Source organism: Xenia sp. Carnegie-2017, unplaced genomic scaffold (genome assembly GCF_021976095.1).
Source record: "Xenia sp. Carnegie-2017 unplaced genomic scaffold, XeniaSp_v1 HiC_scaffold_24, whole genome shotgun sequence".
Taxonomy (NCBI): domain Eukaryota; kingdom Metazoa; phylum Cnidaria; class Anthozoa; order Malacalcyonacea; family Xeniidae; genus Xenia; species Xenia sp. Carnegie-2017.
In genome coordinates, this window is record NW_025813487.1 from 17,584,305 (window position 1) to 17,601,680 (window position 17,376).

Sequence of the window (17,376 nt, forward strand, 5' to 3'; positions counted from 1 at the left end):
GACGAAATTATATTAATTGCCCTTGGTTTCATGTTAACAAATGTCAAACGACTGAATTTTTTTCTACGCTATTTTTGCTATTTCCCGATTAAAACGTGCGTTTCTTTCATAATATCTGTGTTGTTCTTTTAATAATCCCTATTGAACGGAAGGATCAGGCGAGCACTTTTCCACAAAAACTCCATTTTTTTCTAATGTTCGCGTGATTATGTATCGTACATTAATGGCTGCGAGACTCGTGTTTTGCTTCAGTTTGTTGTTTAAATTCATTTTATAAAAATAACATAATCTTCGTCAACGGAGATATAAGTTGAGTATTGTCACTTGTAAATTAAGCATGTTTCCCTAAAGTAAGCTTTAAGCCCGGTTTCCATACGTCGTAAGCATCGTCTTTTTTATTTCAAATTTGTCGGAGAAACAGAGGCGATTATCGTTCATTACGTCAAGGAGTTAAATTCGCAAGGAGTACTCACTTTTGCCATTTTAAGACTTTTATCTAAACGTTATCTGTATCTTCGGATTTGAGCATTTTTGAGAGTATTGTACTGTTGTATATCCTACTATAATGTCAATAATTATATGCTTTGGTTAGTGTAAAGTAGTATGGTTAGCCTATATAGCGCCCAACATGCTGGGCCGTTGCTAGAACGTTAATTTTTTTGGGGGGGGGTGGTTATGTCCTACTGGTTTTTTTAGAAAGCCAAATATGATTCAAAAGAAATGGGTCGGGCACTACTGAATATATGAATCAACCCCCCCCCCTTTAATTAACGTTCTAGCTATGGCCCTGCCAACTCGAATCAACAGAAAGCCAGGTGTTGTTACATATTGAACAATTTGATAATGACGACAGGATGGAAGTTGCATGTGTTTGTTTTAGATGTTATTAAATATGTGAGCGCGCATCATATCATTTGGGATTTTTTTAATGTTTTTTTTTCTTTCCGGGAGATTCCGCTATCTTTCTACAAATTATGTTATCAATGCAAGCATCCTATATCACTAAATGAAGAAAACTTAGATCCCATTTTCCGCGTACTATATTTTGATGGAAATAATCCCGAGTGAAAGGATTCGTTATTTATATAGGATTTGAAGTTTGGAAATTCACATTTAAAGGGATATTACGATAAAATTTACTGAGTTGAGATGTCATCAACAAGACACGTGTGTCGTTTGTGTGAACAGCTGAACTATGATAGTAATTAAGCAAATGAAATTTTTCAAATCTAACTTGTCGTCATGCAGCTACCTCCCGCAATTTACGTATCATAATGATTGCATTTCTACCATCTCAACTGTAATTCCTTACAATCCATCTAAAAATATCGCCTCTCATAATGTCAAGACTTGAACGACGGAAGCCAGCGTCTTCTTGTCGATATTGGCTCCTCTCGATTGATTGGATTCAGTTGACGTTCTCCTTGCATTATTTCGACTCTCATTACTGTCTCACGTTGTTCTTCATTGGAACTATTGTTCTCCTGATAAAATAGTAATTTTACAGTAATCATAACCAAGGTAACCAAGGTAACCAAGCCTTTCTATCGTTGATAGTATGAGCATGAAAGTGTTTATGCTGAAGATGTTTACGATGGAAAAGCTTGATTACCCTAGTTATACTTAGCCAGTCAAATTGTGTACGATCGATAGGCCTGGTTACCGTACTTATATTGAACCAATCAGGACAGGTCAATATTTGTATCCAGGGAAAGGCAAATGGTCAAATTGGTTTGGAAAGGCAAAACTTTACGTGCCCAATCAAACGTTGACAGAATATTCGATATTTTGAAGATTTTATCTTCTCTGAAAAAATCTTTACCCGACGTTAATCTTTACGGAACATTAAGTTATTGATTTAAGAAAATAAAAAAATGTTTTCTCTGTTTGTTCAGACTCATGCAAACCGAGGAGAACTCGTGCGAGAGCGATCGGTTTGCCCAGGCTAATGATCGGATCCGTTTGCACTTGCTAATGATCGGATCGGTTTCATTGGCTAATGATCGGATCGGATTACATTGGCTAATGACTATAGCAAGTCATATAGACCAAGCAGTTCATTGTTGGTATTTAATAAAAACCTCAATAGTTTGAACTTTGTAAAACCCTTGACTCGATTGTGTTACCTGAGCTTTCAAGATGAAGTCGATGATCCATTGAAATTTTATCTCGATTGCGAGCAGTAGGAATGACGAAACTATACCCGCAATCATGACAATGAAAACACCGCCAAGGTTCTTCAATTCAAGTGTAACAGTTGCAGAAGCAGGTGGCTCTCTTGCACATTGGGATTTTTCGTCCCACCAGGCTTTACGTCTTTTTTCGATGAAGCCTTCCTCACGAAGCTTGATGAACAAGAATATAAAAAAAAAGTGTGTCGATTATACCACTAAAATATCACAAAGACTGCCAGTTGGTTATATATCACGCAGTTGTAACAATGGCGGCGGAAGTTGTTTTGCATTGAGGGGTGAATAACAAAATGTCTTGGTGAGGGCGTGTCATTTTGACCTTTGTAATTGTCGCTAAACGAACTCACAAATAATATCATTATTTGCTTTTCTTGCTTCGGTCCCAGACTAGTGAAAAAGCTATTTATTTTAGACTGCGCCACATTACCATTGCATTTACGCCATGTTCTAATAACAACTTTGGCGCGATTTTCTTCCTAGCATTAACTACCAGTACTTCAAGTAAACGAAAGTCTATGGGAGAAGCAAGCTTTCAAAATGGCTGTCGGTATTTTAAAGTCCATCTATGTCGATGATTTTCCCTTGTCAAACATAAACATGTATTACGTGAAAAATATTGAAGAAAGTAGCTCATTGATTGGGGGTGGGTGCAGCCCCCTTCGCCCCCCCCCCTTTTCCGCCGCCCATGAGTTGTAATAGTTGTGTTCCATTTCGAGGCCACTTACATTGAATTGAATTTCTAACCTTAAGAATTTCCACCGATAATGTGTTGGTATACTCTGAGTTCTTCGGTAAACCAAAACCGTAACTCTTCGTCTGAAAGAGGTTACCAACCAACATTGTGTCACATGGTTGCAGGTTGTTGAAATGCTGTAATATTGGTGTCTCTGTTATAAAGGCGTATCCTCCACCTCTTGCAAGCTCCACGCCTTTAGTTGACGACGTCATTGTACTGTCTCTCTCGTTCATGTGACTCACCATCTTTTTGTGAATGGGAAGTTTTGATGTTTTTAGAAAGTTGTGATTTTGACCGTCGCGCTCGACACCGTACGTGAGATCGGACTTGTACACGAGATCTTCCAGACTTTTTATCGGGCTTTCAATCTTCTTGTCTGTTTAATTGAAACAGAAGTACGACATATATGATTTCCATGAAATTTTGCTTTCCACGAATGTCTGATTCTTAGACATCTTAAATGTTAGCTCATGTATACTGCAAAACTATCGCTCTTGCAGCACTTCAAAACCACTCATCACGTTGTATTTTCTACCCTTGCTGTGTCCCCCTTATATGTCCCTCTTCAATTACTACATTGTACTTTCAATAATCTATCCTCCAATGTATCCTTATGTTCCGTGAGAGTTGGCATACACTCTCCTCTTTTGTACCTATATTTTTTAATAGTTTGCACACATTGTCCTCTTTTGTACCTATTTGTTCTTGGACAGTTGGCACATACTGTCCTCTTTTTTACCTATGTCTTTGGATGGATGGCACACACTCTTTTTTTGTACCTATTTGTGCTTGGACAGTTGGTGTACAATGTCCTGTTTTTACCTATATGTCTTTAGACAGTCGGCATTCAATGCCCTCTTTGTATCTATATATTTCGACAGTCGGCATTCAATGCCCTCTTTGTACCTATATATTTCGACAGTCGGCATTCAATGCCCTCTTTGTACCTATATATCTTTGGACAGTCATCATTCACTGCCCCCTTTTGTACCTATATGTCTTTGGACATTTGACGCGGTTTAGTTGTCGACTAGAAGATGTCTGTTTACACTCACTTGTAAAGAATGCAGCTAGATTGGCCGTGTATGTTGATATTATAATAAGAATAAAAAACCAAAATCCTGCCGCGAGGATGCGTCCTGATGGTGACTTGGGAGTGTTATCACCCCCTTGCTGTAAAGTGCTGGCCGTTGCAAACCATAAGCTGTTCATAAGGTTGAACTCTTCACCTTCGCCTGGATTTTCTGCCTTTTTACGGTAGCCCAGAGGACTGAAGTAGTCAACAGCACAAAGCAAGAAGGTCATGGCAAATACCTAATAATTGATCAAATGAAAACGAGTCGTTTTTTTTATAAATGGTGTGGGGAGTTAAGATGTAATGACGTTAAAGCTTACACTAAGAACGACCAACAACCAGACATTCCCTGAAAAGGGTTTATGAAAATTAAAGAGACTTTCTTTTTCTTTTGGAACGCGTAGAATCAAGGCCATCTTGAAATCCATGAATGGCTTACTGAAATCAATGTCTCTTTCGCGGCTTGCTGTGATTGTGAACGAACCGATGGCCATATCGATTTTCTATACAAAATAGACGTTGAAAGATGTTGATTCGTAGTTTTTCTTTTCGCCTTAAATTGCAAGTAGCTAATGCAGCTTTAAGGAAGAAAAAGGGATCCTAAAGTTTTATGAAACAATAAAAGAAAAGCAGAACAACATTAATTCAACAAGAGAAAGCAACTTTGTTGATTAAATACTGCCATGAAAAGCGCAATGGCCAAGGTTGAATGGCGAAAAATAAAGCTCCCAAGGATTCTGAAAACCAAGAGAAAACCAGAGAAGCCCTAGAGAAAACTAGGAAAACCAAGAAAAAAATGGAAAACCAGGAAAACCAAGAGAAATTCAGGAAACCAAAAGAAAACCAGGAAAACTAAGAAAAAGTCAGGAAAATCAAGGAAAACACCAGGAAAACCAAGAGAAAATCAGGAAACCAAAAGAAAACCAGGAAAACTAAGAGAAAATCAGGAAAATCAAGGAAAACACCAGGAAAACCAAGAGAAAATCAGGAAAACCAAAAGAAAACCAGGAACCGAAAAAACGCAAGAGTCCTGGAAAGATAGTTCTAAAATAATTCTTTTCAAAAGTCTTAGGTTTCCTGGGTTTTCTTTTGGTCTCGCGGAACTCTGTTTTTGGTCATTCGCCTTAGCAATATTTAAATTCGTCACCATGACAGTATTAAGTTACCACATACCTTTGCTTTTAAATTTTCTAAGAATATTTTTGAACCTCCTTTTTCCAAAACTGTAAACTCGTATTCGAAGTCCATACGTTTCGCCAGCTCACGTATAATATCCACGGTAAATCCCTTTATATTGTCTGGTTCAGTTTCACTTTTATTTACCATAGCAAATGGCGGATCCTCCTTCATAGGAAATAAATAAACATATATGTTGGAGATGCAAATGACGGAAAGGATATTGCAGGAAAACTTGGCTTTAGGAACGTCGCAGTTTAAGATTCAAGAACGCTTGTGGAAACCGCGTTTATAGTGTAGAAAAATCGTTATACGTTTTGGAGAAGTGAAGAACATTGATGGAAAATTAACTGTCAAACTTCGCATACTTTAAAAGGGTCAATGGTTAAATTAAGAAAGAAATAATTTACGGCTCTCAGCATGATTTTGAACTTTTTCTTGCTCTTTATCATCGCTTTTTTATCCCTGGTTTCATAGCAGATGTAGTCCTGCACAGCGTTTCCAACCCATTTTATCGAGCTGGATGGCGGTAGTTGTGATTTCGTTGGGTTCATATTCCATGAACCGACCTGTGCGTGTAAAACGACAGAACATTTGATTCGTGAAAAAGATGCGAATGCTATTTATGGTCAACTTTACATTACTTTTTTGATTTCGCGATTTTGGATCGCTACAAAATCCATTTCTTCAATCTTCCTCACTCCGTTTTGGTCAAATTTAATTTCTCCAGTAAGAGCACAGTTCTTGACCTGATTGGAGACAATGCATCATTTAAAAACAAATCAATATGTGCTTCTGTTCAAATACATTAAGCAGTAATTTTACTCACCCTGTTCTTCCGACACGGTCGTAGAATACTCTGAAAAGAAAGCATTTTTAGCGAGTAAATATATGCGAGTAAATGAAGACTGACTTGAAATACTAATAAAACCATTGACTTAGCAAGCTTGATAACTTGGGTGTGGGGGTGGGGTTACATTAACACCCTCGAATTATTGATCCAGCTACGTCTCTGAACGCATCAAGGTTCGTTTGACGTCATCTACGATATGTGAACTACTTCAATATTTGAACCTTACTTTTTTCATTTTTTCCATGAACGTCATGTTACGATGTTGAACTTGCATTGCAGCATTGATCAGATACAGAGCGTCTTTTATCGAGGCGTAAAATACCTAGAAGATTTCGATTTGCGAACTCTCAGGATCTTGTAAAGATTTCGTGGCAAGGAGGTTTTTATGTAGTTCACGGGATCGCACGTTTCTCATGGAGATTTAGTCGGGAGTCGTTTTGCGCTTCATTCTAGAGATCTCTCAAATGTAGGTAATACTTGATCTATCGGTGTTCATCTCTCACCTCCGTGTATAATTCTTTTGCACATATTCGTTGTCTTTCTTGTCGGAAGCTCGTTTGCCATTCTGGTAAAGAAAGTCGGAAGGCGACTATTCCTTCAAGTGGTTCGTAGTCAGGTCTTCTGAAATCAATGTCACTCGCTATCCATTTCCAATCCTCACTGTCCTTATCGTAGAGTCTAGTTTGTAATGTCTGTATATAGACAGATAGAGTTGTACTAAAGATGTACAACATGTTTATTGCATGGTGGGGCTTAAGCTAGGCTTAGAAAGGATGATTTCAAGTCTTTACCAATTTTATTAACATAGAGGGATCGTAGGATATCTATATGAATCTCTTCTTACGTAATTATAAGTGGAAATGCTCAACATATAGATCTTGAATAAATCGTTTATTTTACAGTGGCACTTACTGCATTCATGACTTTCTTTATGTCATCGGTATCGCAAAGAAGGACTACGGTTTTTATCTGAGTGTTCCAAGCTTGGCGAATTGCATCTTTAATCACGGGCTCGTTGTCCATGTCTAGTTCTGGCATCATTTCTATTTTGATGTACTCCCGCTGACTTGCTGTGTGCAGGTTCATTGCTTGACGACTTCGCTTCGCTGTATACATGAAAAAAGAAACACGGCGAGAAATGACAAGGCTCGAGTATTTTCTATTGAAACATGTTTGATAAAATATCAGTGTTTCATGCAACCCATACACAGCTTGATCGTTTTGGTGAGTGGCGTCCTGAGAAGGACTGTTGGTGTCAGTGTTGACTGACGTTACGGCAACCTTAGCTGTAGTGATCTTCACTCCACTCAGAGTCAAGTCAGGTCAAACTCTGAAGAGTTAACTCTAGAGATGAGTCCTCTCAACTGTTTAGCGTCAAACGCGACTCAACAAAACCACCAGCAGTCTTTCTAAAGACTGCACTTACCAGAACTACATCTACAAACATGCAGCGATATGTTCGGCTTGTTATTGAATTTTTTATACAACCTGTATTTTTCATACGATATGCATATCCTGGTGAGACAATAACTTCTCCTTAAAGGTTATGAAAAAGGATTAACCTTACCATCAAACAGTAGAATACTTTCTGTGATTTCATAACGCAGAAGGACATCGACGATTGCCCAGTTTATAGTTTCAATGCTCGGATACATGGAAATGATGTATTTTCCTTGAGGTTGCCATTGGGGTACCATTGAAAGTATTGGTATTTTAAGATAATCACCTAACGCGTTTAGTTCATCTTTATTTCTTTGCAAATCAATGATGACATCCACTGGATGTTCTTGGAAATACTCGATATTTTCTAGTACACCTCCTGTGGATTGAAGGAAGTTTCTTAGAAAGAGTAAATGACTGGCGACGAAAAGCAAAAATTTGAGCAAAAAATAGGACACATTATAGAAACATGCATGGTATTAAATCCGGATGGTATTAAATTCTGAATTGAAAACATTCACTTTGTATGAGGCTATTTTTAGTTTTCTTTTCTTATGGAGCGACAATGAGTTGTATTTGTATGAATTAGAAATTTATACTGCTTTTTTATGAGTGCATGTCCTAACAAATAGCTATACAAATTCGTTTGAATTATAACAAAGCCATAAGGTATTTATCTATTTTTACCTTTCTTCCTCAAAGAAATGTTTGAGAACACGATGGAAATCTGTGGTTTGATGTATCTCGCCTTGATAAAAACGTCCAAATCTTCTATATTCTGACAGGACTTGTCCATAAGCACTCCTAAATAGTCTTAGACCTTCAATGCTCTGCATTTGGAATACAACCTTATGACATTTATATAGAGAATTTTCAACTTATACATGGAGTTAATTGAGATTCAGTACACATTTTGACTGACATTACTGCATGTATAATCTAATGTATTTTTGAAAGTCGTCACCCTCAATGTCAACTTTTAGATCTTACCTAAATTTTTTTGTTTTGTCGACACTAAGACAAATTGTTGTAGAAAAATGCCGAGTAAGCAAAAGCGAATCATATCGAAGACTTCAGATTACACTTTCAAATATTTCGAAGTTAACGAGAGCAACAACTTAACAAAGCAAAAAAATTTTGCGTCAACTGTTAATATTTAATAACGTTTCTCGCATTACATTTTGAATTCACCGCAACCATGAACCGCACACAAAATGTGCAAGGTTTTTTTTAAATCACAGATTATCGTCTCATAAACAGAATATGTATATAGTTTAATGTAGAAGTCTATGGAAAGAAACGACTGTCAATCTTTCGTGAACATCCGTTTAGTTTGCAACTTTAGCTTTTTGTCAACTTTCTATTGAATCCTTGCGTTAAATCCTTTCAACAAGAATGTTCGTCCATTTCCAACAGCGCAACATCTGCTTAAATCTCGACATCAACGTATGAATGTAGAGTTTTCATCTACACCTTTGATTCTCGCGCATTTGAATATACATCCGGGACTCTTTTTCGTTCACAAGGGGTGGTCGCTGACTCCATTGCGGGCTCCATGTAATCATAACTATCTTCGTCATCATAATCGTCATCCGTGCATTTTTCGCACTAGAGAACGGTGAAAATACTATGTGAATCACGTGACTAATATTGTTCATCTTGACGAAATTGTGGCTATATAGTATGTTGTGCTGTAAGCGCATCCCTTAATTTTGAAATGGCAGACTTCACTGTCGGTTCAAGTGCGAATTCGGTTTCTTTAATGCAGCCTTTTCACAAGCTTTTTTTTACTTCATTTGCCATTATGACAGGCACAATTGTGTTAACATAAAACAAACATATTTATGTGTAAGGTTTTTTTAATCATGACCACCAATGTTATCTATGAACGTATTTCATACCCCAGCCTCCAAGATCCACTCAACCAACCATTTGAATTTCACCTCGATGACGAGCAATGCAAGGGAAATGACCACACTCGACGCAAAGATTATAAACACCCCCGCCATGCTGTTGAATTTTATCTTCATACTGTCTATGGTGTCCTCAATCTTTACTGTTCTCGGACATTCGGATCTTGTCTGCCACCAGTAGGTGTAACGCTCGTTCATAAAACCTTTTTCGCGCAGCTATATTGATGGAAAAAAGATTTGTTGGAAAATTTGTTTCACTCATTACAAACCGTTTAAAATTCCTCTTTTCTCCTTTCTTTTTTGAAGTTGACGAGTTGTTGCAAAGAAGACAAAATGAATAAAAATCCTTACTTTCAAAATATTCACCGACAGGCTCGTCGTAAGTTCCGAATTTTTCTGCAAGGCAAACCCGTAACTTTTTGCTTCAAATAAATGCTTTACAAGCATCGTATTGCAGGGGCTCCGTGTGTTGTAGTAATCTAATATTGGCTCTTCTGTTATGTAAGCAAAACCACCATTCCTGGCTCTCTCGACGCCACTAGCTGAGCGCTCAGCGAACGTGTTGTGCCTGAAATAAATTGTGTACATATTCAATAGGCCCGAGACCTTCTTAACGGTTATTTGGATACAAACCTATTCATATGGGTCACCATTTTTTTATACACCGTATCGTTGGAATTCTGCTTTAAAAACTGGTGTATTTGACCTCCTCTAAGGACGCCATATTTGATTTTACTTTGCTTCGCTAGATCCTCTAGACTCGTTATTGTGCTTTTTGTTTTCTTGTCTGTTTCAATATAAATTGATGATATGTTAGATATAGTTTGGCAGCTGTGTGCAAATGGCAGATGTAGCTAATGGGAGTTTCGTGTTATGTTGAAACTATTATTATACATATTCGAAGTTATTGTTTTCATTAGGAACGATCAAATGCGGGTGTTTTCACTAGGGATCTAATGTTTTAATATAAGTTCTTAGGTAGTCGAAGATAGTGTTTTCACTATGAAGTATCTAATGTTTTAATACAAGTTCTTAGGTAGTCAAAGATAGTGTTTTCACTATGAAGTATCTAATGTTTTAATACAAGTTCTTAGGTAGTCAAAGATAGTGTTTTCACTATGAAGGATCTAATGTTTTAATATAAGTTCTTAGGTAGTCGAAGATAGTGTTTTCACTATGAAGTATCTAATGTTTTAATACAAGTTCTTAGGTAGTCGAAGATAGTGTTTTCACTAGGAAGGTTCTAATGTTTCAACTTTAGTTCTTACGTTATTATAAGTAGTGTATTCATTCGATGTATCAATTTCATATATACCAGTATCCTTATACAATCAATAAATTGAGATCTCCTCTCCTCCCCTTCCTCCCTCGCGTTATACGCTTCACTAGATGGTTCTTACTGGTAAAAAATGCTGCCAAATTAGCTGTATAAGTTGAGATCATTAGCAGCACAAAGAACCAAAACGATGACGCCAAAAGTCTTCCAGATGGTGACTTGGGTGTGTTATCAGGTCCTTGTTGTAGCATGCTTGCCGTAGCAAACCACAGGCTGTTGTATAAACTGAACTCGTCCCCAGGCTCATTGGTCTCTTTCGCAGTCTTTCGGTTTCCGTAAGGACTGAGATAATCGACGATGTACATGAACAAAGTCATTGCAAAAACCTGTTCAGGATTTAGAAACAAAGTTCCGTGAGTTTTACCAAACATGGCTCTTGATGCAATCTAGCATTTATCGTTTTGGGGTTTGGTTGGACGGGGGGGTAGGGTTAAAAGGCAATGAAAACATATATATTGCATTTTTTTCACAATCGTGCATGACGTAAATTGTATGAAAGAAAAGGAAAGATGAGCGGAGTGTAATGTGTTATCGAGGTCTGTGAAAATAAAGACTTACACAACAGCAACACACACACTAGGCAGGGAAGAACACATTTTCCTTTGTGTTTTTGAATCTTCGAAGAATGTTCTCGCTGTTTTACGTATAAAAACATAACACGAAGCGCTTCTTTTTCGATGCTTTCTGTTGCTAAACACCTCTAAAGATGTAAAACCATGCACGAAATGTACTTAAAAATACAAGAAAAGAACGTACCGTCATGACAGTGCACAACCACACGATGGGTGAAAATGGATCCAAGAAACGAAACATGTTTTGTTTTTCCTCATCCGGTTTTCTCAAGATCAATGCCATATTGAAATCCATGAACGGTTTGCTGAAGTCCACGGCTCTCTCTCTTTGTGCCGTAATTGTCAGTGAACCGGTTCCCATGTCCGCTTTCTACGTAAGGAGTAGGGGAAAGAAGAAGTGTTAAACAAGTGTGAATTCTCTCTCACAGCGAATTCTCTTTTTCACAGCGAAGTATCTGCCTCCATCAATTTTTGTCCAATGTATTCTTTTGTCTCATACTAACTTCTTGTCCTCTTTCAGTGTATCCGTGCATATACCTGCATATGGTCTTCTAGGCCTTTTACCAGAGGCGTAACCATAACGTTAATTGGTGGGGTGCATATTCATATATTCCGTTGTGCCCTACTGATTTCTTTTAAATGTGAATTGAATTTCAAAACAAGTCAGTAGGGCACAACTAAATATATTAATATACACCCCCCCCCCATTAACGTTCTAGCTACGCCTCTGCCTTTTAGTTCTAAATACACCTTGCAGTTCTAAACTTATCGTCCCTCCGTCTATATGCTTAATATTCGTTCTCTGTACATGACCAAACCATCTAAGCCTGGCTTTGTCTCATATATATCTAAGATATGCTGTGTCTATTTTAAAATCATTGTTGATTATATTTATTACCGATTATGAAACATACATTTATATATGAATGGTAGCTTCCCCTCCCCAATTATGGAGCTGGGCTATTCCACAAGTATGACTGAGCAATATCGTCATGTGTATTTTCTTTCCTCAAATAGCGATAATCTAAATTAACATTGACTCTTTCTTTTATCATCATACATAACTTTACATGATCGACAATTTTTTGAGTGAGCATTGATTCTTATAAAGTAAATGGTTTGAACCCGGGAGTACATTACACCTACACTAATTCACAATGACAATACACAATTGACACCCACACATTTCCTGTACACACAATACAATGACATAAGAACCAGATAACAAATACGGCTAACCTGACGTTTACTCCTCATTTGACTCTGAAGATGACTACCGCTAAAGTTGTTGAAACGTCGGTCAACAACAACAAAAACAGTCCTTCTCAGGACTATACCAACCTGGACGATCTGCATTTACAAACATTAATTCTTATGATCTTTTAACTCAATACCTGATCGATCAATTTGCCAATGATCCCTGACCATCTGCTCGTTTTTTCATCGACTGCGCCTGTACTTTTTTCGATGATTATATTATAATCGAAATCCATGTACTCGGGACTCGCCAGTTTTTTGACCATGTCAATACAAAAACCTGTAAATCTTTGTTCCTCGGGTAAGCTTTTGTTTTCATTGATATATACAAATGGCTCGTCATTCTAAAATAATGAAATATCTTCAATACGTTGTTTAAAATATATCTTCATTTAAGAAATAAAAGATGTTTACTGTGTTTGCTCGAGAGCAGATCAGTGCAATAGTGCAATGGTTGCACCATTGAAGTTAATAATTCAATGGGTTGCACATGCTCGAGAGCTCTCACAAACGTCTCCGAAGTTTGCATAAGCCAGTGGAAATCCGAAAAACGTTTTTTATTTGTTTTATAAAATAACAATAATGCGAAACAGACAAATTTAAAGTAAACGTTTTGATTTTTCCTCTCAAATCTTTTCATGTTCGATTTGCAAATTGTCTTTGATTGATTTATTTTTATAATTGATTTGATTGGTTGAGCTCGGATGTGTTTTGCACAGGCCAATACAAACAGCTCTAGAGCAATCTGCGGACGCGTTTCATTGTCTTCATTTTATAATATATGATGAAAATATTTCCTATGGATCAATATACTGCAGTATAGATTATATAAATGTTGTGCAATTCTTATGTTCATTTTGCTGCGTGTTGATTTGATGATTTCCACTAATGCTTTGCGGCGTTGCTAAGTTCGTTACCTCGGTGTAAAGAGAAGAAAAATTCCCAGTTTAAAATACGATGTTTCAAAACACGATGTAAACTTGATAAGGCTAGATTTTGACCTTTAAGAAGCACCTCAATTCTTCATTAACAAACAATTTTCCATTTATAAAATTATCAAATTTTTTACCCTTTTCACAATTATTCGATAATGTTTGCGTGTCTTATCGACATTTCTTCCATCGCACATCTCTCTATCTTTTCCCTTAAACCATTTCATCGTTGGATTGTTACTTCTCGTTTGAATTTCCACGGTCCATTCGCCAACCTTAAGGAAATTAATAATCTCGTGCTGTACAGCTACATACATAGCAACGCTGTTCAGTTGTTCATGAAAAATTTCCCATCATTAGTAATGAAACTTGACAGTTTGACTTTCCACAAACTTACGTCTTTGATGTGCGGTTTGCCTTCCCTAATTTGAACAATTTTTATCTGTTCCAGTTGTCTCTTTCCCATTTTGTCGAACACAACTTTTCCACTTAAAGCACAGTTTTTGAGCTAAAATCAAACACGACCATTAAATTTTAACGGAGAAATAGTAGCTACTGACCCAAGACAAAAGCTAATAAAAAAATATTGTCTAATTACATACAGATTTACTTTTGCATGGAAGAATCTGCTCCTTATCCAAGTCGGCTGCGATAAATCTTTTTTTTACAATGAAGCGTTCGACTACAACCAATACGTCATGTACGTTGGCATAAAAGCTCTGAAAATGGATTTATAGCACCATATAGTTATAGATTCAACAATAAATGAAGAGAAATACGATACAATGCATACACGCATGCACGCAATAATTGTTTTGTTTTATCTTACAAAGCTGACGCTGGTAAGGCGACGTTTTTGATGATTGCTCTGTACTTCGTCCCGAAAGGCCATAATCTTTATAATTTCTTCGTAGGTGTATATCTTTTGCACGAAACCAGTAATGCCGCTTAAGGTTTTCGCACAATTGTCCATCACTTTGGAATCCTGGGATATATATATTGCATATCACACCCAGCATCCTTTACGGCAAGTGCCTCGGTATGAAGTTAATAGGGAAAGATTAATGAGGCAAAAAACGACAAAATTTTTTAACATAAACATGTTTCGACTTCGCATTAAGTCATCTTCACTATAAATGAAATATTCTGCTGTAAATATTCTACTTTTTTTTCTTCAAATGCAACTATTTAAGTACTTGTTTATACGTACCAAGTCAATGGCAAGCCATCTCCAATCCTTTTTCGTTTCTTTGTAGAGATTGTACTTTATTGTCTGTTATCAATGTAAATCTTATTGCATCAACGTTTAATCAAGGAATATAGTTTTAAGTATTGTTGGTCAATTGCAAAAAGTAAATAGCTGCTTTAATAATACCACATATAGACACCATTCGTTTGAAAAGCATACGAAGAAGCAATTACCATAGTGAAATCGTTCCACTCAAGTTTTCACGAGTTAAACTTCGGCTATGACTGTACTACTGAAGTGAGTTTTTGGAAAATGATGTGTATAGTTTGTTTAGTTCTCATAATTAAGAAGTTTAACTCTCCTGATGTAGAACTAAACGCTGGTTTTCATATAATTATTTGAACAGTGTGGATAGAGCTCTGTCCTATCGGCTTGTGTTTTAGAGACGACTAAAACTAGTTGGACGGCAGTTTGAGAAGGACTACTTCAGTCTGAGCCCAGATCATTCCTACCTCATCTATAATTTTTTGTATATCCTGAGGAGCACACAGGAGTACGGCAGATGTTAAATGTGATCGTTTCAGTTCTCCTACAGCATAACTTAATGACTTGTTATCATCCATGTTTATTTCAGGCATTAGGAACATCCGAAGGCTGGCATTTCTTGCTTGCGATTGTAAATGGGCAGCTTGCTTGCTTTTCTTTACTTTGCAACGAATGGAGAGAAAAAAGTGCGAATTTTTAGAAATTAGATAGACAGTATATAGGGAAGATTTCAATCGTGATTCTCTATTTTAAGGGGTGTTTCACTATCTTTCAACTTTATATAGTGTTTTTTTTTTACTAAAGCTGCTCAATAGACATGTTATTGCATGCTTGTAGCAGTAGATGTAGATCGTCCAGGTTAGTTTTGCCCTGAGAAGTACTGTTGGTATTTGTCTTGACGACGTTTTGACAACGTTAGCGGTGCTCATTTACATAGACAAGTGAGGAGTAAACGTCTATGGTTCGCCGTATTTTTTGTCTGTTTCACGAACCTCTGGACTTCACTAATCTGGACAATCTACTAACATATAACGATACCCCCGGGTTCAAATTATTCACTTTATAGAGCTGTGGAAAAAGACTAGTTTTTGTTGACTGTTTTTCCACAAATACAGTATATTTTGTTGACTGTCCTTTAAACACCGTACATTCCATTTGGTTTTATGTATAATTTACTATGTTATTTTATCATTACTGATCGTTATTAAGTCGTGACATACCGTCGTATAATAAAGCAACTGGTTCAGTTTTCCAATATTTCAGCGTGTCCACCATAACATTATTGACAAACTCGTAATCTGGAAGCATTGACACGGTGAACTTGTCTTTTGAAGGTGTGCTCTGAGTCGTTGTAAAGACTGGAACGCCAAGAATGCTTCCAAGATTTTCAACCTTGTCCTCCATATCATTCACAGTCAAGCAAACAATGAGTTTAACTTTTTTTCCTTTCAGCAGTCGAGCTGTTTCTGAAGAACATGGTCAAGGATGACTTTTCAAAAAAAGGAATTGTAGCTAACTGGCTTTATAATTATTTTACCATGTATAACATGATAAATGGTGGAGTTTGAGAAACAGTTGAAAGGGAGGGCTGCGTTTTACGTTCATCTTGCTTTTCGTCGACAAATTCACAAGAAAGATGTTTACACGTACTTGGATCAGAAACATCAGTTGTCTTCACAAAAATGGCGTCAATCTTGTCCGAGAATTGTGAGTTTATATATTTATTAAGATGCCTGTCGCTTAATATTTTTTCATCCCAGATCACACCTTTTCAAGAACGAAATAAACGAACTTATCAACAAAACGTCGTAAAATGTTTCGTCTTGATGTAGATATTTGTCATAGGCGATTTTGAAAAAGTAATAATTGTCACTTACCAATTGTATTTCTTCCTTCAATAAGAAGAATATTCAAGAAAGAAAGCATTAGACAAATATTTACTCTCAGATTTTTCATTTTGTGTAGAGAAGTCTTTTATGGCTTCGGGAAAAGATATTCACTTTTTTCCGACAATTCTGATTAATTTTTGATCGATTAGAAAAGTTTAATAGATTGTGGTCGGAAATTTCGTTATGAATAGTATCCCAGTGGACCTAGCTGTTTGCGTGAACTGAAGTATGAATGAGATCTGTAAATGACTATACACATTTAGTTTCAACTATTATTACACTTCTAGACTTTCAAAATGTGTCCATTACATTGGACCACGATTGTGTAGGCTTTAGTCCATAATTTTTATTAATTTTATAGGATTTTCGTTAAGAAAGCCAATATCTGTTGGGCTTCAAAGTTACAGATGAGTATGTATTCCTACAGTTATTAACGTCTTTAAAAGTGATTGGTTAATTTCAAATTGTATCACTAAAATTTATTGCGTAAACTATAGTTGGCACTCATACGACAGTCATATGACTGTGTGTCCTTTGCATAATTAATATTTGTACACGTATAGTAACAGTTTGTGTGAGACAAAGATATATGCCATGCATGAAAAATGACACGATAACAAACGTCTTTGAATGTAAAAAGTAAAAACATCGAATGGATGAAAGACGCGAATTTAAAACGAAAAGTTTCCATTTCTTTATTGATTACAATTGGGAACTTTCCCCTCCGAGATCAAAATTTAAAGTCAACATTTAATGTATTTTTGTTGATGC

The 17,376-nt window shown here is 36.6% G+C and overlaps 1 protein-coding gene across 1 annotated transcript; it reads right to left on the minus strand.

The window, feature by feature from the left end:
• Nucleotides 1-1,022: 1,022 nt before the first annotated feature.
• Nucleotides 1,023-16,877, minus strand: LOC124452281. Its single transcript, XM_047002861.1, has 31 exons — nt 16,594-16,877; nt 16,367-16,483; nt 15,937-16,182; nt 15,184-15,377; nt 14,693-14,755; nt 14,312-14,467; nt 14,085-14,201; nt 13,880-13,990; nt 13,620-13,757; nt 12,688-12,894; nt 11,478-11,663; nt 10,786-11,047; nt 10,019-10,172; nt 9,737-9,953; nt 9,374-9,601; nt 8,946-9,080; nt 8,664-8,721; nt 8,160-8,276; nt 7,600-7,851; nt 6,945-7,138; nt 6,536-6,724; nt 6,259-6,354; nt 6,009-6,038; nt 5,824-5,928; nt 5,548-5,748; nt 5,177-5,347; nt 4,324-4,506; nt 3,984-4,242; nt 2,937-3,304; nt 2,127-2,345; nt 1,023-1,484 (listed from the first exon to the last, which is right to left on the minus strand). The coding sequence occupies exons 1-31, from the start codon at nt 16,670-16,672 to the stop codon at nt 1,344-1,346; spliced, it is 5,193 nt and encodes a 1,730-aa protein (XP_046858817.1). The 5' UTR covers nt 16,673-16,877; the 3' UTR covers nt 1,023-1,343.
• Nucleotides 16,878-17,376: the final 499 nt, after the last annotated feature.